At 39.4% G+C, this 22,736-nt stretch overlaps 1 protein-coding gene across 3 annotated transcripts in view; it reads left to right on the forward strand.

Moving 5' to 3' along the window:
- The window catches only part of CABIN1 (calcineurin binding protein 1), a 223,059-nt gene that overhangs the window by 68,769 nt on the left and 131,554 nt on the right, over window positions 1–22,736 (forward strand). For all 3 annotated transcript variants that reach the window (XM_044990035.1, XM_044990037.1, XM_044990036.1), the window contains exons 27-28: window positions 11,864–12,046; window positions 18,152–18,483. In XM_044990035.1, the coding sequence (XP_044845970.1) occupies window positions 11,864–12,046; window positions 18,152–18,483 (515 nt within the window). The remainder of the gene's footprint in view (window positions 1–11,863; window positions 12,047–18,151; window positions 18,484–22,736) is intronic.

Genomic DNA, 22,736 nt, shown 5'->3' on the forward strand with positions numbered 1-22,736 from the left:
CTCAAAATATTTCCTCTTCTCCAAGATGAATAACCAAGATAAAAACTGGGAACAATATAATCCACAAACTAGCTTGGACCAGTTGGGGAATAGATGCTCACACCTTGTAGACAGCCACCTGGGTCTCCATCTTAAGAACATAAGAACAAACATACTGGGTCAGACATATGGTCCATCTAGCCCATTATCCTGTCTTCCAGCAGTGGCCAGTGCCAGATGCTTCAGAGGGAATGAACAGAACAGGGCAGTTACCAAGTGATCCATTCCCTGTCATCCAGTCCCAGCTTCCGGTTGTCAGAGGCTTAGGGGAACCCACAGCATGGGGTTGCATCCCTAACCATCTTAGCTAATAGCCACTTTTGGCTTTCACAGCATTCCCTGGCAGTGAGTTCCATGGTTTGAACGTAGAAATACTTCATTATGTTTATTTTAAACCTGCTGCCTATTAATTTCATTGGGTCAACCTGGTTCTTTTGTTATATTAAGGGTTAAGTAACACTTCCTTATTCAATTTGTCCATATCATTCCTGATTTTATAGACCTCTAATATATTTCCCCTTAGTCGTTGTCGTCTCTCTTCCAAGATGAACAGTTCCAGTGTTTTTAATCTCTCCTCATATGGAAGCTGTTCCATACCCCTAGTCATTTTTTTCCCTTCTCTGTACTTTTTCCAATTCTATTTTATTTTATTATTTATTTATTTTTAGATGGGGCGGCAACCAGAACTACAAGCAGTATTCGAGGTGTGGGCATGTACCGTGGATTTATATAGGGGCATTATGATATTTTCCATCATATTATCTAACTCTTTCCTAAGGGATCCTAACAGTCTGTTCTTTTGAACTTTTTTTTTTTGACTGCTGCTGCACATACAGCAAATGTTTTAGGAGAACTATCCACAATGACCCCAAGATCTCTTTCTTGAGTGGTAACAGCTAATTTAGATGCCATTATTTTTTATGTATAATTGGGATTATGTTTTTCAGTAAACATTACTTTGCATTTAGCAACATTGAATTTCGTCTGCCATTTTGTTTCCCAGTCACCCCGTTGTGTGAAATCCCTTAGTTAGATCCAAAGCTGATTGCAAAGAGTTACAATCTTGAGTAATTTTGCTTTCTCAGCAGTTGAATATCTGGCTTCACGTCTTCACCCATATTTTACTATTACTACTGAAGAGAAGCAGCAGTAATACAAGGGTACAACCATGCAATAACAAACTCATCTATGATGATCTCAAAACCCCTCCAAAATGCTGCCTTTGGTCCAGGAATCCCTTCTGCCAAGCTCTCAAAACCTCGGGACTATCAGCAAAAACCAAGTGGCGCAGAGGCTGTGCGGAAAGCAGTGGAGGTAAAGAACCAAGACCTGGTCACAGATCCAGTAGACCAACCATCTAGCTTCACCATGCCACAAAAGCTTTGGATCACAGGAAACCACATCAGAATCTCACACAGATGTTTGTAATTACAACTACACAAATGGAAAATGAAAGATAGCCTGATAGGTGAATGTGGAATAGACATCCAAACCAGGGAACAACTAGTGAACCACTGCCCTCACATGGCCTTTCTCTGAAGAGAAAGCCTTGATTTATTCCAGGTCACCTGGAAGCCATAGAACAGATGACAGACTTGGATATTGACCTTTTAATGTTGCTTTTCAAGTTGACATAGGAAAGAAGAAGAATCCTCAAGAAGAAAGTAGGCTGGAAGCCCATACTAGATCTCAGACAGCTGAATGGCTTCATCTGCCTTCTGTGGTTCAGATGATCTCCCTGACCTCTATAATTCCCCCTCTAAACAAACACGACTGGTTCACAGCTCCAGATTTAAAGAATGCTTATTTCCACACAGAGATCCACCTAGCACCCAGGAGGTTCCTTCAGTGCACCATCTGCTTGGACTGTTACCAGTACGGAGTGATCCCCTTCGATCTCTTGATGGTGCTATGAGTGTTCACAAAGGTGTCATTGGTAGTGGCAGCACATTTGAATTATCAGGGCACAGCAATATTATTGCAGTACCTTGAAGTACTGGCGACTCATGGGGAAACTGTACCAAGAAGTTCAGAGGGCAGCCCTATCTTTAGTCCAACTCCTGTGTTCATTAGGACTCCAAGTAAATGTAGAAAAGTCCATTTTAGCTCCCATGCAGATCATACCTTTTATTAGAACAGCCCTGCATTTGATCAGAGCCAAAGTATACCTACCTCTGGACAGGTTCCAAGCTATGAAGGAGCTCATCACTCAGCTTCAACTATGCCCTCAGACAACAGTATGATGCTATCTCTTCCTCCTACATCACATGGCCTCTTAGATGTATATGATGCTCTTTATGAGACTTCATCTCTGATATCTACAGGTATGGTTGCGAACAAAGCAGTCTCACGTCCCCACAGAGTTCTGACTTAGCTTACCTGGTAGGAAAACAGATTAACAGTGTGTGTGGTGGTGGGGGTCTCTTCATCCTTCCTCAACCCATGAAAAGATGGGTCACAGATGCCCCCGTATTAGGCTAGGGGGGCCATCTGAATGAACATGTAGCACAGGCTAGTGGTACTCAACAAGAATCCCAGCTACACATCAACCTCCTGGATCTGCAGTCAGTGCATGATACCTTTAAGTGATTTCTACCACTTATTCAGACCCTGCATGTTCAGATCATGTCAGACAACAGGACAGCAATTTATTATATCAATAAACAGGCAGGAGCAAGATCCAGCCTTCTTTGCATAGGATCTGTCAGTGCCCACTTTCCCCTCTGCTGCAAATACTTCCAAAGGTTATTTGTGGTACAGAAGGAACTGGAGGGGTAGTCAGTTTTCACCGCCCCTCATGCTCTCAGTTTGGAGCATGAGGAGAAGGATGCAGGCCTGGATCAACTGACATTGCTAGCAAAAATTTGCTGGTATTCAGGCTCATGGAGCACATGAATACCTCAAGTGGAATACACATAGGAATCACATATCTAAAAGAACTCCAGTTACTGCCAAGGTAAGTAACAATACTATATTCCTCATTCAGTAAATCTGTGAAGCCACAGCCTTTGAACAGCCATCCTTATGAAGTGGAAAAGTCTGAGTCTGACGCTTTTGATAAATGTAATCAGTTACCACTCCATAAATATTGTGGTTCAAAGGTTTTTCTTTACTTTAAAGTGAATTAAAATACATATGTCACATACCAGAGAAGCTTTGTGTACAGCTCACATTTGTTTAACTCTCTTTGTTTTAGCACCTTTTTCTACCACTATCTGAATGTCTACCCCAGTTGAAAAACCTTCTTATAGCTACTAGAACCCATGCCCTTCCTCCCGATATCCAGGATAGTATTCTAGAGAGGAAGCTGTACGTTTTACCCTTTCTTCTCTTTGAAACTGGTATCTTCCCACAGATACAGCTGCACCTAGGACCTTCTCCCCCTCCTCTCTCATCTCAAAAAAGAGTTTCATGGGGTGAAATGTGGGGAATCTATCAGTCAAGTTGAATAGCAACTTCACTGATAAAAACTGAATACCTTATTAATACAGCTGCAAAAAGGCTTTACTTTCTTACCTTTCTCAGTTACTTACTACCTCCTTTGCAAGGACGTTCACAGTTTCTAATGCAACACAGATTCTGCCAGTCAACATGCTATTCTAAGAGGTTTACTACATTATACCTATGCCTTTGCACAAGCCTCTTGTCTGGTGCTATTGAATACTTGCTGCTTCAGGCCAGTCTCACATTTTTACACACCATTGTCCCCTTCTTTTTCCATTCCTGCCATGCTAGTGAACATCCACAGTTCAGATAGCAAGGTATATTCATTATGCATACTGGTATATGTAAAGAATTCACATCAGTGGAGTAGAATGTTGACAAAGAATAATGATCTCCTGGTCCTAAAGAAGTGCTGAGGTGCTCTTTTTTATAGAGAGAGAGACTGATCCTTTTTCAAAGTTATTTGGAAAAAAGTTGTTTTAATATAAGTGATAGGGGCACACACATGTTTTCATTTGGATATTAGTGAAATAGAATGGCAATGGCTTCCTGTGCTATTATAAAATAGAACTATTCTACTTTGGTTTATGGATCAGCCTTGTGAACTTCAGTCAGTCAGAAACTAGATTAGCCTTAACATACTTTAAGAAGAAAACTGAGATTTGATAGAAGTTCTAGTTCTTTAAAATGTCATAGGTAAATACTTTTTCTTCAGCGACCTGAATGACTAAAAAGTCTTCACCAGATATAATGGAATGGAAATTACTGCAATGTTTAATGAAACCTCCCTTCCCTTCCTTGCAGTCTGTGAACAGTGTTAATTTTGAAGTTTGAAACACTAAAGTTTTAGGTAAAAGGTCCATCTGCATTAATTTTTCAAATCCTGAAATTATCTTTCTGGCAAGACCTGTATTCAAATATCAACAGAGAGACCTGTGGCACCTTTAAGACTAACAGATGTATTGGAGCATAAGCTTTCGTGGGTGAATACTCACTTTGTCAAACGCATTGTATTCAAATATGTTTCTGTAACAACATGTCAACAGAAGTCAAAACCTCTTTGTAAACAGGACTAAAGGCACTTTTCCTTTCTGCCTCTCCCTGCTGCACACTGGGGCTCAGTGTCCGAAGATATGAGGAGAGAATTCTGATGCTGGAGCAAAGCAGTATTTTTAAATATTATTTTTAATATGTAAATATACATCTGAAGTAAACCGTAAAAGCTTAACACAACTTTGAGGTCTGCTGAATTCTCTACTAAACAGCTGTGTTCACTAAGCAATACACCGTGTCCTCTGAGAAAACAAAAATTAATTTTAACTGGTGTTGTGTGGAAATAATACATTTTTAAATTTTCACTCACATTTTTTTCATTTTGTGACCCAGGTAGTTTTGGGGTTTTTGCAAAAATGTCTAAGAAATGGTCATTTTCATATTGAAAACACATGAAATTAAAAAAAATTCATATTTTTATGAAGTTTGAGGTTCCTTTCGTTTTAAAATGGTCGTATTTCAAGTAAAAAAACAAAGTTTACAACTTTGCTATTTGAGGGTTGTTTTTTTTAAATTTGGGAAAAGGAAAGGGCTTGTTAGTTTGTTTTGTGTTTGAAACAAAAGTTACTTTTTTACTGAGGTAAAATTTTATTTTAACTTCTTTACATCCTTCTAGTCTTAACCAACCAATTATTTTTCTTTTGTTTCTGGAGGATCATAGTAAACAGAAATCGCAATCCTTCTGGTATGTGTGATATCCCAAAATCTCTAGTGATGTGAGATTAGAGGATTTTCATGGAAGAATAATTGTCTTGGCTTTTTCATTTGCAACACAGAGGACATCTCTCTGTTTTCTCTCCTTAGCCTCCTCCTTTGGACCCTGATTCAACAAAGCACGTAACCATGTAATTGGGATTTAGGCAAGTTCAGTGGGACTGTTCACATGTTTAAAGTTAAATACATGTATGTTTGCAGGATTGGGGCCTGGGTCTTTACCACACACTGCTTGCTCTCTGATGTTTCTACTGTATAACTGAAATCTTCTGTCTGTCCATAACTTGCTCTTGGTTCACATTTTTAAGGTTTCCTGCCCAACTATAAGAACTAGACATTTAAAAGAGTTCTTAAAATAAGGTTTAGATTTGTGAGCACAATTCTGCAGTACATACCACAGCTGCAGAGTATATGGCGCCTTGCTTTGTTCTCTTCTGCTGCTGCATTCCAACCACAAGGCTCCCCTCTTTTAACATAATGTATTAAATTACCACAAGCAGTAGATATCAAAAATTGATCTCAGCTTTTGTTATAGAAACATAATATCAATAAAAAGACATAGCCGTTTCAAACTCCAGTCTTCAAGACCTGGGCGAGTGTTTGTCAGGTCTCTTGCCTCAAATAGGTGGAAATTCTGTTCCTTCCCACATTTCTTCTCAGTCACCTCATCACTCTTGAAATGTCTCAGTGTAGAAGTATGCTTTTCTAATAGATGGCCTTTTAAATTTGGTTAAGACAAGCCACTGCAGCCCTGACTTGACCATTTGGCAGTGGGCTGATGCTTGCAGCATATCTCTCCCTTTCAGCTGGTAAGTATTCTGATTATGCTTTCCTTTTCTCATACCATTGAAGAGAAGACACAGTGCACACTCCCCTTTTCTCTCTTCCTGTCTCTTAACACGTCAATTAAACTCTTAATTCTAATCCTTAAATAACTTATTTTGCCCCTTTCTACATTTCTACTCTCCTCCTCTGGTCACACTCTCCCCATGTGTGTCTTCAAATGCTTTTTTCTAAGGTTCGTACCTTTACTTTTGCTACCCCCATGCCAGGAATTGGCTCCCTCTTCTTGTTTACCAAGACTCCCTCTTTCCTCCTTCAAATCCCTCTATAAAGTGCAGTTCTACTTCAAAAGGTGACTATGTAAAAAGACACCTTCATGCTCAGCAGATCTGCTCCCTTTGTGTAGTCCGAGTCATGTCTACTGAGTTTAGAAAATCGTACCCGTTGTCACTAAAGTGCCTAAGTGACGTACTTGCCTGAGTCCCATCTTTTTTTTCCCATTGACTTCTAAAATTTATCCTATATGTTTTTGTCTTTTACTACTGTTAGTGCTGCAGAGACACTACAGCTATTAAGGTGTGAGTTGGATTCCGTCCTTCCCATGCTCATCAACAAACTGATTTTATTTCCTGTCAGTTACACCTGTGCAAACATATTGAAGGCATTTGGTGTGATTCTTTGCTAAATCTCTTCAAGGCACAGCACAGAACTCACAATCTTAGAAGTAGCGGGGCAAATGTGACTTTACCCCACCTTTTCATCCTCCAGTTCTGGGCTGCTGAGAGAACTGTAAATGGTCCCGTAGGATAACATAAGGATCCCCAGGGGCTGCTTTAAATAGAATCCCCATAATGACCCCATCAGCATACTCCCTTCACCAGACCTTGCAACAGGGCCACAATTGCATATACATTGACTTAGCAAAGGAGAGAATCTCTCACACTGAGTTTATGCAGGTTTTGCTGAAAGCATAATTTGGAGTTCTATAGGTGTCACAAGTGTTTAATTTGGGACCTTCACTGCTGGTGCTCGTGGATGAAATAGAAAGAACACAGCTTGATTCTCAGATTCTAGGCTGAGTTTGTGGTAGTCAGACAGCATCTCTTTGCTTGTAAACTGAGCACATTTGATATAGAAGTTATTGAAACAATAAACAAGTAGCTTTACGGTGCTACATATACTATACATAATCACTTCTAAAGTTGTTTGAGAAATGGAAAAAATATTCATGAAAATGTATCCCTTCTAGTAAAAAAAAAAAAAAAAAAATCCTGAAACTTTTCAACTAGCTCTAGTCATTTCTCAGAATAAAACTCCATTTTAAATCTCATGTATTATTACAGTTGTGCCAAAAATGTATTAGGTGCAGGAATGTACAACTCCTGCTCTGAAGATCTTATAGTCTAAGCTTTTAGGGATCTTTCCAACCCTTAATAGTAATCCCCTTTCCTAAAACTACTAGGCCATCTGTTACCTTTTTTTTCTTTCTTAGCTTTTAAGACTTTTGGCAGGGAATGTTTGTAAAATTCCAGATAAATGTACAGCACTATGTATGTTTTAATCATTTCTTAATAATCAAAGCTAATATAGTCTTGATTCCAGTCTCTCTCTCTGGGCTCCTGCTCACACTCACAAACTGAACTATGCACTAGCACCGGCTAGTCTGGCAGTCTGACATCACAGTAAACTACCATGGAAGAATCTCAGTCCAGAACCTGAAATTGTTACTGGCATGGGAGAACTGAGAAGGTGATTCACTCATCTTTTCTGGGGGGGAGAGTTCCTGGTGTTGCTCTTTAGCAGTCCTCTCTGCTTGATTAGAGGAGTGACACTGATAGGCTCCAAAGAGAGCCATGAACAGCTCTTCTTGACAGTGGGACAGTTACAGAAATAGGAGGCATTCAAGGGTAGGTGGAGAAGTAAAAGGAAGTGGGGGGAATATTGGGGGTTCCTGGAAGACACCCCACTCCCCAGAATGATCCATACAGTCAGTGCTGAGTTGTCTAGTTTGATGGTTTCTCCTATTAGTGAATCCATGCCTGATTCCATAGCACTGTCCTACAGATTCTAACTACTGCTCAGGTAGTCCACTTACATCCTGACTCACAACACATTAACCTTCTGAAGAACTCTAAGTCTGGAATCCTTTCATACATAACTAATGTAGTGTCTTTGGAAAGGCCTAATTTTGGAACCCCTAGCTCTTGTTCCCATTGTTATTTGCAGTGCAGGTTCAAAGTGTATCCCATTTAGGAACTTCTTCAGACGGAGTCTGAATCTTGATGCACTAATGTATATGTTTTAAGGTATTTTGAGCAAAGAATATCTGTAATGTGTGGATATTAGCACTTCCCATCCTCTGAATTACTATTAGTTGAATCCTGGCAACAACCTAATAATCTCAGACTCTCATTTTACAATTTTTAGGCTGAATTTCAATAGCAGCTGGGGGTGGAGTGCATTGAATATGTAAAGTATTTTCATCTCTACTCAGACCACACCTTGTCTTATCTTAGTGGCACCTTGGTGTGTACTCTGAAGTAATACACACCACCGTGTAATATATCAATGGTCAGAGCAGATGAAAGAAGGAAGCATAGTCATGCTTTAAATGCCCTGTACACCGTAATTAACACTTAGCAACTTAAGAAAGTGTTCCTATTACCCTCTCTTCTGTAGTTCCTTTGGAGCCTGTGAAAAAGAAATGAAGACACTACATTTACCCATGTCTTCTACTTAGCAGTCCTGATTTATTTTAATATTTAAAAAAATCAATTGACAATCTTTCTAAACATTTTTGGGAAATGTACACTGAAAACGTCGAAGTTGACTCAGAAGAAATCATTAAAAATGTCTTAGATGCAACAGCACAAAACATCCTCCCACCCACCACCCCAGCTTGGGTTGCACTTGCTTTCCTTTTGAAAAAATTTCTATTGTTGCAGCCCACCATCTCGGCTCCATCAACAAAAGCAATGTTGGGAGTCATTGTGCAGACAAAACATTGATGGATGCTTGCGTTTTTACCACTATGTTGGGTGCTCAGAGCAGGGTTAGATGATGATGTGGTTGAAATATTGGATGTCTGTCTGGCTATTGTAGAAATAGCCGAAAGAGAGAGCGGCACATACACCCTTGCATACCTACATATCTACATTTCTTTTTAGTAGAAACTTCAAGCTGAGATTGTTAGTTAGGATTTGAAAAGGAAGACTTAACGTTTGCTCCCTTGGGATGAAAAACCTCATTGATATGCAGATATTTGAAATATAACATGCTAGCTCAGAGCCTATGAGCATCATTTTTTATTCTGAGAGAGGTTAGTATAATTTCCTAGTAATTGATGTAGCTCTCTCAAACTCACTGTGTATACCAGCCATTCTTGATTCCCATTCCAACATTTCGACTTTTCATCTGTCAGAGGCTGTACATCAAAACTAACTTCAGTGCTTATGGGGTAATGAAACATTTATAGTCTTGCAACTGCTGTATTTTTGCATCTGCAGGCTTCTAACTCAACCTCTAACCTGCTTCTGAAGCAGATGCCTGAGTTTCTTCCATTTGAAAAAAAAATCTGTTAGATGAATTGCTGTAAATGTGGAGTGTGTTAGTTGTCTGCATCAAGGCTTTTGTTGTTGGTGCTGTCATTCAACCAGTCTTTCAGGATGTTACAAAACTGCTAAGAACCACAAGAGAAAATATCTTTTATTTTATCCCCCAAAACTTTACAATCAATTTCCAAACCTTGGAAGTGTAAAACATAACTTTTTTTTTCCTGATACCCACAAGGTGTTCGGCTGTATCCACGTAATCAAAGAACATTCTTAAAGCTCTACAAATGAGTCATGAAAGCTTGACTGACCTCCATTCAGAATCTTTCCTCTCCCATTCTTTTGTAATTATATCATTTCTATATAAAGTCTGTCATCACTAACAAACTGTAAAACTTCCTATTAGAAAGCCAGGAACCCCCTCCCCCAATTCATTTTTCCAGGTGCAGTTTGATAAGACCTATTCACTGGATATGCAGGATTTCTTCATGTGCCAAATGGAAAAACCCATAGGTTTCATCAAATTGCATTTTAATCTTTTTGGAATCAAAACAAGTAATACCTGTTCTATAAGTTGAGGTCTGGGGAGGGGGTTTATCTGGTTAAGACACATCCATAAGAGGCATCTGTGCTCTCTATCTGCACTGTGTAAATGTATAAGACGGGAGGGATTTATTTATACTGCCAGCTCCTCTGTTGAAGCTCTCTGTTGCTGAGCATTTTTTCATTTTATTCTTGATCATATTATGAATATGAATGCAGAGGGACTGCATTGGTCTTCAGTGTCAGATACTTGTCAGCCTTTTTGCATGCAGTTAATTGTATGAAACTTTTTTATCCGTTGAACCAGTCCTGTGTCTGGTAAAGGGAATAAATTCATTCATGGGCTTTAGATATAGAGAGAGCTCTGTCTGTTAGGATTTCACATCAGACATTGGATTTTGCTGGTGGAAAATTATACAAAAATGTGTTGTTTTTCCCCATGTGAGGAGGAAAGTGTGCATCTTTTTCTGTAGTTGTGTTGGAGTTTTAGAGCCTGCATGTGCATGGGCTGTTCCAGTTTCAGTCAGGTTGTCTCTGACAAACCCTGACCTAGTGACTAAGGATATATTAGACTGATCTCAGAGGTATCTGAGAAGTTTTCACTTGTTTCTTTATTCTAGGGTGCAGTTTTTATCCCACTATAATCACAGCCTTACAACTGTTTCGTATGCTGAAACAACTACAGCTGAAAGGGCTAACAGCCCCCTCTAAACTGTAATACAGCCAACAGGTGTGATACATTATTCTAATCAGCTGTACCCACCAAGACTGAATCGCTTCCCTCACCCTTCTATCTGCTAGCCATTGCTTAATTTGTGTCAGGTGCCCTGGCACCTCCAGTCTTGGCAGTTCATAGCCGTGGCACTTCTGGGTTTGCCACATCAGTTATGAAAGTAAAAAAATTGCTTGAGCCCCAGCACCTTTTTCATTACAAATTAAGCACAGCTGCTAGCCTGAAGTTCAAGAATCTTGATATCTATTTTAAACCCAAATCTTAGCAAGATGCTAAGCAGATGATCATTCAGTGGACTGTATCAAACTCCTGTCAGGTGGATGATGTCAATGATCTTTCTGTTAGGTCTTTTGCATCTCTAATTACATCAATCCTCTATCCTTTGCAAGAACTACTTCCAAAAATTCTTAGAAATCTTGATGTTTGTGGTCTTCCCCTAGCAAATGATTTCTAGTGGATTCAGATTTTTAACTAGTGTACCAAAGTTATCCCACCTGCCTTTTGAGATGCCACAAGTGGCACAGTAAAACTGCTGAATGTTCTGAGTATAAAATGTTGGCTACATTCTATCCTGAAGGTGACTGCTTATCAGGGTTGTGCATCAACTCCCTTGTACGAGGTTTCTAACCTGATTAGATATCCCAGGAAGTCATTCGAAAAATGAAATCTACATGAATACTTAGCAACTGCTTATGAAATAAAACAGTTAAATTTTCCGTTCTTGGAACAAACAGGTGAGGAGATGAACATGGCAATAAATTGTAGAAGACAGATTACAAAAAATAATTAAATTTACCTTTTAGACAGTAGGCACATTGGTTGGCATAGGTCTATGCGTTACAATAGAGAAAACTTTACAGAATGGTTGCAGTCATTATACTACTTAGATTGAGGAGAAAGCACTAACTCATGGTTTAAGATAGAGGACTGTTTGGTCCTAATGTCTCCTGTGGTGTGGATGAAGTAGCGCATTCGTTCTTTACCTCGTTTTCCTTTTTTGCAGAAAGGAGTCAGGACAGCACAGCAGTGGTCCTCTCTGATTCCAGCTCCACACAGGACATCTTCAATGAACCTGCCAGTTCTCAAGATGATTCGAGGAAGCCTTACTCAGAGAAGAGGATTTCCACTTCCTGTTCAGATGTGATGGCATCCTGCAAAGAAACTCTAGGATCTGAAGAGGAAAGAGGTACAATCATTTTATTATGTAACTCACAGCAGCTTCTGTGATGACTAGGGCTGCCCAGTGATTAAAAAAATTAATCACGATTAAAAAAAAAAATCATGATTAATCTCACTGTTTAAACAATAACAGAATACCATTTATTTAAATATTTTGGATGTTTTTACGTTTTCAAATATATTGATTTCAATTACAACACAGAGTCCGAAGTGTACAGTGCACACTTTATATTTATTTTTTATTACAAATATTTGCACTGTAAAAAAACAAAATAGTATTCTTCAGTTAACTTAATACAAGTACTATAGTGCAATCTCTTTATCATGAAAGTTGAACTTACAAATGCAGAATTACCTACAAAAAACCTGCATTCAAAAATAAACAATGTAAAATTTTAGAGCCTGCAAGTCCTCTGTCCTACTTCTTGTTTGTCTGAGCGATTGGCTGAACAAGCTTGTTTACATTTGCAGGAGATAATGCTACCCGCTTCTTGCTTACAATGTCACCTGAAAGTGAGAACAGGCATTCTCATGGCACTGTTGTAGCTAGCGTCACAAGATATTTGCGTGCCAGATGCGACAAAGATTCATATGTCCCTTCATGCTTCAGCCACCATTCCAAAGGACATGCGTCCATACTGATGATGGGTTCTGCTCGATAACAATCCAAAGCAGTGTGGGCCGATACATGTTCATTTTCATCCTTTGAGTCAGATGCCACCAGCAGAAGGTTGATTTTCTTTTTTGATGGTTCAGGTTCTGTAGTTTCCGCATCGGAGTGTTGCTCTTTTAAGACTTCTGAAAGCATGCTCCACACCTCATCCCTCTCAGATTTTGGAAGGCACTTCCGATTCTTAAACCTTGGGACGAGTGCTGTAGCTATCTTTAGAAATCTCACATTGGTACCTTCTTTACATTTTGACAAATCTGCAGTAAAAGTTTTTCTTAAAATAAACAACATGTGCTGGGTCATCATCCGAGACTGCTATAACATGAAATATATGGCAGAATGTGTGGGTACAAAAAAATAGAGCAGGGGACATACAATTCTCCCCCAAGGAGTTCAGTCACAAATTTAATTAACACATTATTTTTTTAATGAGCGTCATCGGCATGGAAGCACGTCCTCTGGAATTACTCCTGGGGGAATTTTGCGACACTGCGCATGTGCAGAATTCATGTCCCCCACAGATTTCTTGGCTTCCCCGCAGAAAAATGACTTTCTGACAGGGAAGCTGCAAGAGCAGTCACACACCATTCCCTAGCAGTGCAGGTACATTGTTTCAGGCCATCCGAGCAGCCTTCAGAGAGGTAAATCAACATGAGGTTGGGGACACCCTAGCCAGTGGCTCCTACCCTTAGCTGCGATCAGCTGCTAGTCCTGGCTGGGCTGGAGGCAGGAAAGGACAGGACTTACTCTTCTCCTGCAAGGAGTGGCAGGGGCTGTGTCAGACCAACCCCCAGAAACCTCCCCCAACTGCAGGAAGCTCAGCATCCTCCCCTGCTTCCTGCCCCCATCACACCTCAGCTATGGGAGGAAGAGGTCACTGTATGGGAAGCTGCTCCCCTATCCTCCCAACCTCCGTGCATCTGGACCTTCCATACCCAGACACTCCTGCCAAGCCTCATCCCGTACACCCAGAACCCCCCTAGCACTCCATACCTGAACCCTACCCCACTGAACCTCAATCCCTGCATCTGGAGCCCCTCTGCCTCCAGACCTGCACCCCAGACCACCCCTCACTCTGCTTCCTGCACAAGAACCTCAACCCTGATGAACCTCACCCCCCCACATCCAGACATCCATGCCACTGATCCCCAGCTAAATGCACCCAGACCCCCACCCCACCACACCACACCACACTCCCCCACTGAGCTTCAACCACCTTCACTTGGAAGCTCCTATAGAGTCCCATTGCCCCTGCACCTGTAACCCCCACATGAGCCTCTGTGCATCCAGATCCCCCCCACAATCTGCCTGCACCCAGATTATCCCATACAGATCCCCTCTCATCCCACACCAGGATCCCCCATACTGAGCCCCTTCACACTTGGATCCTGCCTGGTTGAGCCTGCCTGCCTGCCCACACTAGGTGCATCTGGTGCAGAGGGGCAGGGCCCCAGGATGTTCCTTGGGCAGGCCCAAGCCTTGTGCTGTGTCAGGGTCAGATGCAGCCTCACCACTTAGTCCATGTCCCAGGGGTGGGGAGGCTGCAGGGTGATCTCCCACCTTCGCCCAGACAGTGGCCTGAGCTCCCCACTGCCATGCTGGAGCCTCTGAGTCTATTTATTGACAAATAAAACTTGTAGAATTTTAAAATATTGTGCACATAATTTTTATTTTTTTGGCGCAGAATGCCCTCAGGTGTATGGAATGATGGCCAAAGCATGAAGGGGCATACGAATGTTTGGCATATCTGGCGTGTAAATACCTTGCGATGCTGGCTACAAAAGTGCCATGCAAATGCCTGTTCTTACTTTCTGGTGACATTGTAAATAAGAAAAGATCCATTCCCTTATTCTCATTGGAGAGAAATTATCTCCTGTCAATGTAAACAAACTTGTTTGTCTTAGTGACTGGCTGAACAAGAAGTAGGACTGGGTGGACTTGTAGGCTTTGAAGTTTTACATTGTTTTGTTTTTGATTGCAGTTATGTAACAAAAAAAATCTACATTTGCAAGTTGCACTTTCATGATAGAGATTGCACTACAGTACTTGTATGAGGTGAATTGAAAAATACTGTTTCTTATGTTGATCATTTTTATAGTGCAAATATTTGTAATAAAAAATAATATACACTTTGATTTCCATTACAACACAGAATACAATATTTATGAAAATGTAGAAAACCATCCAAAATATTTAATAAATTTCAGTTGGTATGCAATTGTTTAACAGTGCAATTAAAACTGGGATTAATCGTGATTAATTTTTTTGAGTTAACTGTGTAATCAACAGCCTTAATGATTACATTAAAATGTTTTGTCCAGCATGTAGAAGTACTGGAAAGATGTTGAACTATGCTTTTGAATTTTTGTTGGATGCCAGTGGGGTGTATATGTATAGTTTGTGTTTTTTTAAAAATGTGTATATATACATTTTATATTTATATCACCCATGTGGTAGTGATACCACTGACATAAGTGGTAGAACCCTCTCATAACCTGCAGAATCATGTAGTAAATCAATTTTTATCATGCTCTTTTGACTGCTTCACCTGTACTCTGGCTTCTAATATTTCAAAGTCCTGAGCAGTTCAAGGAGCTGTTATTGTAAAACAATCTCAAACAAAAATGTTTCTCTCTTTTATCCATACTTAATCATGGACTAGTGATAGATTATTAATTCAGTATCTTGCAAATGATAAATACTGGAATTGAATGCTTAATCACACTGGTGAATTTGAAATCACCCTCTGCCATCCTTTTCCAGTGGAATACAGCAGTTATTTGTAGCTCCAATAGATAATTTGATATCAGATGTTATATATGGAAAAGTGATTTTAAATAATTTTAGACCTTCCAAAATCTATTCCTTAGAATTTCTCTCTCCATCTGAAGCCTGTATAGTTGAACTTGGTGCTGAGGGAGCTGGGCTTTACAAGTAGAGGGATATGAAAAACAAAATCAGTACATTTGTTTAAAACTCTCTAAAAGTTAACACTTTTTTTTCTGTAAAATGTGAGGGTGTAGCATAAATATTATTGGCATGTAATTTGTTCAACTTGGTGAATAATGCTGCCATCCAAACTTAGGCTCATAAAACTTTCTTATCACATTGTTTAGTCTCTCCTTCCATAATATCATACCTTTGTCAATTTTATGGAGCCACAAAATCCATAGCTGGTCCTGATCCATTCCCTTATTCTCATTGGAGAGAAATGTACAGTAAACATTTATTTCAACATTGTATGTATCATTGACATTTTGACGGATAACTTGTTTTCTCTTTTGAATTATGCTTTTTCTTAAGGTTTGTCTAAACTAGGGAAACTTGTGCCAGAGTGACTATACCAATACAGCCTCACAGGTGCAAACCCCCAAATGTGCAGAACTACTTAAACTAGTATGTGACTAATTCCAGTAACCTTGCAGAATAAAATTCACCAGCGTAATCACCATCTTATACCACTAAAGTGTATCTATACTGTAAGTCCCAGTATAGCTACATCAGTGCAAAATACCTAGTATAGACAGAGCCTTATATAAATAGTATTTGGGAGGGATTGGTCAGTACAATAACAATTTTCTAGACAATAGTGACTTAAGTCATTGCAATCTGACAGCTGTTTGGAGGCCTATGTTAAATTCAGTATTGCATTATTTGCATCCAGTATAACAAATGTCTCTGGAAAAGTACCTTTCTAAGCCAGCTACAAATATAGCATTACAAGACAGTGTAATACATTTAGATGATATAATGTATATATTTTGTATTCACTGTATGGCAAAGATTGAAATGTTTTAGGCTGAGAGCTATGTCATTTAGCCCTCTGAAAATTAAGAGTATGCAGTTCAGATATATGCAACATAAATGTAAATCAATATAAGATTTGATAACATTTTGTAATATGACCCAGTATAAGAGGTGGGGTGTGTGTTTTATACTTCCACTTCTAACTACACCAACTGCTTTAAAAAAAACCCACCCACAAAACAAAACAAAAACCCACAATTAAAAAATATTTGAATTAGCTTTCTTACAATTAATTTTAAAAAGCCTATTTTGAGAGAATAGACATACATTTTTGATATACAAGATACTTTAAAAAATAATTTAAACAAATTTTAAGTCACCCAGATGCTGAGGATAAATGCAAAATAACATCAGCTAGGTATGTAAAAGGGGTTTGTGTGTGTTAATTTTGACAGCTTTTTTCCTCTGCTACTGGGATGATTAAGGCATTGGAATGACTGAAATTTTGTGAGTTGAGAATTAAAACATTCTGGTATTACAGACACTCACCAACTTACGCAAGCGTTTCGTTCTGGAATGCCTTGCGTAACTCTAATTTTGCGTAAGTTGGGAACGTATACCCGACCATTACGCAAAAAAACTAAACAAAAAGAAAACTTTCTAGCTTACGGAACTTTTTCCTTAAGTGCAGATTTGCGTAACTGGAGGAAGGTCTGTACTGAAACATTGTATATTGAAACATTGAATATACTCTAGCTTGAAAAATCTATAACACTTTTTAAGTTAAAAATTTTAAAAGGTCTTCCTCAGACTTGGGATGGCTCAGACGCATCAAGTGTGCTAACAATTCTAGGCCAGAAGGGGGTGATTGTAAAATATTTAATGCTTTAAAAAATTAAATATAAATATTTTCCCCAGCCTTCAGAAGCTTCTGAAAAACATAGTACATCCTGCTGGAATACTGTGTCAATTTCTAGTGTCAACACATTCAAAAGGCTATTGAAAAATTGGAGAGGGTTCAGACAAGAGCTTCAGGAATGATTCGCGGTGTGGAAAACACACCTGAAAGAGAGACTTAAACTCAGTTTATTTAGCTTATCAAAGAGAAGGTTAAGAGGTGATTTGATCATGGACTATAAATAGCTACATGGAGTGATAATATCTGATACAAGAGGGCTCGTTATTCTAATAGACAGATGTAACAAGGTTCAGTGGTTGAAAGCTGAAGCTGAAAATTTTTTAATTGGCAATAGGTTGCAAATTTTTAACAGTGAAGGTAATTAACCTTTGCACAGGTGACGAGGGATAGTGTAGATTCAGCATTACCTGATAAATGAAGATTTATCTTCTAAAAGAGATGGTCTGGTTGAACCACAAATTATTGGACTCAATGGAGAAATTACTGGGTGGAATTCTATGGCCTGTGTTATTCAGGAAGTCAGATTAGGTAATCATAATAGTCCCTTCCGCCCCTAAAACCTGTGACTCTAAAATTGCCTTCCTCTTGATAAATGATTATATATATGTTTCTTGAGGAGTTTGAAGGTGTCTTGTTCACTGAACATCAAGAACAGTCATATGTATATTGGGAAGTTGTGGAATTATTCTGAATGTAGTTTAATGGAGAAAAGGTTTTAAGTTTTTCAGTACACATCAGTTCTAAAACACAAATGCTGAACCTTTGTTCATTTGTAGGAAAATCGGAAGAACCCATGGAGAACTCTGAATCTTATCATGCAGCTGACCATAGTGTCCAGAAAATTCTTTCAGATGCCCAAGCATCATCTGGCATCCCTGTCAAGGCTACAGTTCCCCCACCTTCACAGTGGGACTGTAAGAAGAAAGCTGAATCTTGTGGAGATGCATCTGAGTTTCCCCAGTGTCTTCCAGCAGATCTTGAAGAGCAACGCAAATTCCTGACAGAACAGTGCATCACCTCTTTCCGTTTGTGTCTGAGCCGTTTCCCCCAGCACTATAAGAGTCTCTACAGGCTGGCTTTTCTGTATACATACAGCAAAACGCACAAGGTAAGACATAGCGCTGGCAGAATGACTGGCCAGCTGTGTTTAAAGCTATTTATTTCTTATAAATATAAAAAGAATTACATCTTACCTATAACTAAATAAGTGGACTGAACAAATGGTTAAGAACTCCTCAATGTTGACATGGACATGCTGTGTGATCTTGATCAATTCACTTAGCCTTTGTGGCACCTCAGATTCCTCATCTGTAAAATGAGGATAATAATACTTACCCACATAGGGAAGTTTAGTAAATTGGATCTAAATTTTAAAAAGTACATGTGCAGAATTGGGCAAGTACGTTTGCATGCATATGTATGGTATGCGCAAACCAATTGATGCACATACACATGCTGAGAGATCTGAATGCAAAAAGGTATGCTTTGTGTGCACACTTTTTAAATGTTAGGACTTTGTGTATATGCAGCTTTTTGAAAAATAAAAGCAGTAAATTTATTAATAGATACTTATTGATACTAGAAGATTACAGATCCTTAATATATTAAAACAAGAGGAGCTGTATTCCAGAAGGTCACTTGAGTACGGTGAGAATTAGTTCTCTTCCCATCTCCCTCCGTTTCTGGCTTGTGGCATCTCCGGGGCCAGATGTAAGATCACTGTCAGATAGAAGACCAGGTTTGGATACCAGGTTTGGTCTCTGACTCTTGTGCTGCCTTATCTTGGGAGTACTGCAGAGCGTGGGTTCTCGTTTGGGGATAGGGAAGTCTTGTGCCTCCTCAACAGTGATATTTTCTGGTCAGTTGAGAATAGTTTTAATAGAGCTCTGAGAGGAGCACAGTTCCTCCTTACTGAAGTATTGTCATGGAACTATTTGGAAAGGGGAAGGTTATATAAGCTCAATATGAAGACAGAAACGTTACCTCTTTCTCCAGTCACACAGCTGAAAAAGTTCAAGATTTTGTAACCTGGATACATTCCTCCCATCTCATAGGAATGCATGCTTTTTCTAATGGCATTCACTGGATGGGTAGTGTAGTCAGACAATGGCTATATGGATGCAGGATTCCTAGTTATCACTAAGTGAAGGTCAAAATAAGAATTAGGGCTTGAGGGAAATTTCTTTTCCCCACTTGATACTAAACCCAAATTGCTGTACTGGGGTATTGCGTTTCTAAGTCTCCTACTCCTGTAATCTGTCATTACTTCCCCCTGAGTAGACCAATTACTGGCTGTTAGAAATCACTGAGTGAAAGTCCCTCACGGATCCTATTGCAATTCCAAAGCAGACTGTGGCGCACAGGCCTGTGGTCTTGGTTTAAACAGGGCAGAAAATGTCTTAGTCACTGTGTTGGAATTAGTGCACCTTTGGCCTAAGAGCCCCAGAACTTTCCTCCTCCAGCATGATGAAGCTTCATGTGTTCTTCATGGTAGAATTACTGTCAAAGGACTTAAACTGTCATGAGTTCTCTTTCTCTCTGTTTTGAACTGTAAACTTTCTTTATTTTAGATTTAGCATGTTTAGTTTGCATCCAGAACAAGTAACCATGTTTCTGCAGAGCACGATCTGTCTCCCACATAATCAAGCAGCATACAAAATGCGTTGAGCATTGATCTTTGCAACTGTGGATGTTTTGAGTGACTCTTGCATGCTGTAGCCTTTTTTTTTAAGAATTTGGTGCTCATGAAAATTATAGATGGATACTACTAGCCTAGAGGGAGGCAAAGTGCGCTACAGTCAGATGCTGTGAAAGTTTCTTCGACACAGTTCTGTAGTCCACCTGAGTTTTGGCCTGCAACACCACTGCTATTCTAGCCCTGGGCCTTTCTCGAGCAGCAACTGCCTAGCGTGCCAGCTTTTAAAGTAAATTGTAAAGTATCCATGAGTAATAAGTTGAAACTACCAAACTTACTTCTCAGTTGGCCAAAATCAGGATTTGAACCCAAATCTCTTGATTTGAAAGACTAGTGCAATGATATACTGCATTATCTTACCCCCTGGTATTCCTTCCCCACCTACACCGTAGCTTCTATTAATTGAATTTCCACTATGCACTCTAATAGCAGTGAGGGTAGGTAATGGGAAAAGGAAATTATACTGCTTGTCATAGTTATCGGGCTAACTGCACCTCCAAAAACCCTTGGCTTCTTGAGCATACCTCCTCTAGGCCTCAGGCTGTCACCTTTTTTCTTGAGATGGAAACACACATTTCTCCCACTCTCACACCAGGTGAAGGGTGGCAGTCCCCTGTGTCTCAACTGTGATCACCTTACCAGGTCTGACTTGGGCTCAAACCTGCAGTTTTGTTCCCAGTGACAATGGTGATTGGTGACCAAACAGCTTCCTTAAAGCTAAGTCTTTATTTAGAACAAAAGCATTTCAGAGGAAACACATCTTAACAACAATAAAGCATCCTGTCTGCATAGCTAGTTCTTCTCTAAGGCTTACCATTCCCTCGATCTGTGAGGCCCAGTTCCTTCATACTGCTCCACTTTGAAGCCAGCAGCTGGCTGCCTTGTCTTTTTCATGTGTACCTATGTATTCTCATCCGGGAAGCCATTGTATTGCCTTCATGTACAGTTCCCATTGAATTCAAGCATTATTGGCGTATAATAAATGTTCAACTAATCCCAAAACAAGTTAGATCAATGCATTCACACAGGAAAGTCTTATAACCCAATATAGAATGTTTCCCTCATTGCCCTGGTCATATACAGTATTCATGTCATTATTACATATCTATATTCATAGAGTAATATATAGCAGTTCCTATAGTGTTCATAACCTTTTTACATGTGAGCTCAATTTCTGTCATACTGTAGTACAAAAATATTAACAGCACAAGAGACACCAAATTGAGCTGTAACATGTATTACTAATCAAATGGAATGTGTCCAGCATTCAGACTGGCTATAAAGTAGTCATTATCTAGCAAAAAATGACCAGTTTTTAAACACAGCTGGTTTTGAAAATATTTTCACACTGTTTGTATATGACAGCCATTAATTTCTTCATAAAATCCAATCATTAAGAGCAGCAATGGATTTTCACAATCTGTCAATACTGTTGCTGACAAATTGTGGTTGTATCAACTTCCAGTAAGAAAGCCTGTCTGTCTTCAAAGCAGTCGGTCAGAGGGTAGTATATCCTTCCCTGAAGATTTTTTCTTTTTTTTCCCTCTTTCTCTGACTAACTATACACACACACACACACGTTTTACTCTCTCTCTCTCTCTCTCTATATATATATATATACACACACATGTTATATACACACACATATTTTATATACACGTTTGGCTATTGGCTGGGCAGTAGATCGCATAGAAGAGGATGGCACAGTAGTCTAAATATCATGTCAAATACTTGTCTTTCCTGGAACTCATAGGGTTAAATCTCGTCTTTGCCAATTCAGCCCTTCCTCATTTCTAGTAGATAGGTTAATTTCTGTACAATCTATACAGGGTTATACACCTTTACCTCGATATAATGCTGTCCTCGGGAGCCAAAAAATCTTACCGCGTTATAGGTGAAACCACATTATATTGATCTTGCTTTGATCCACTGGAGTGCGCAGCCCCACCCCCCGGAGCACTGCTTTACTGTGATCTATCCAATTCATATTATGTCAGGTTGCGTTATATCAAGGTAGAGGTGTATATAATTTTTACTTTTGGTGCATAATAAACTGCCACTCAACTTCCCAAAAAACTTCTATTACTTTCTACTATTATGATTGCATATACCACAGAATTTCCAGAGGACAGAATTTTCTATCTTGGACCATTAATTCATATTCTTTTACACAGTTGCTGCCTCGGGTTAGCTAGTGCCAAAGAGCTAGGATTTGTGTGCCTCTGTTATGTGCTTTGTGGGAGTTTTACCCATAAATAAATTTAAAAAGTAAATATATCTGAGCATATGTAGTAACAACTGGAGTGAGAAGCATGCTTAGATACCATGGTGACAAGTGTGGTATGAAAACCCTGGTAAATAGATTAGGTAGAGGTGGGTTGCAGTGTGGCTTGAATAGATTTCTGGTGAGGCTTCAGAGAGCTGAGAGTAATTTTAAAATGCGCAAAATCTTGTTGTGAAGTTCAGCACTTATGTCCATTGCCAAAAATTTGCATGAGAGATGATTGTCTAGCCTCCACAGTGCATGGAACAGCAAGTTTCTCATGCACTGGTTCTTTTCACCCTTTTCTGTCATGTGTCTTGTACAGCTGATTTTTCTGAAGCAGGACGTTGGTAAAGGCACAGGCTTTTTTACCAAGGCCTTTTCAGGATCTGTTCTACATTTT

The sequence above is a fragment of the Mauremys mutica genome, chromosome 16 (genome assembly GCF_020497125.1).
Source record: "Mauremys mutica isolate MM-2020 ecotype Southern chromosome 16, ASM2049712v1, whole genome shotgun sequence".
Lineage (NCBI taxonomy): Eukaryota > Metazoa > Chordata > Testudines > Geoemydidae > Mauremys > Mauremys mutica.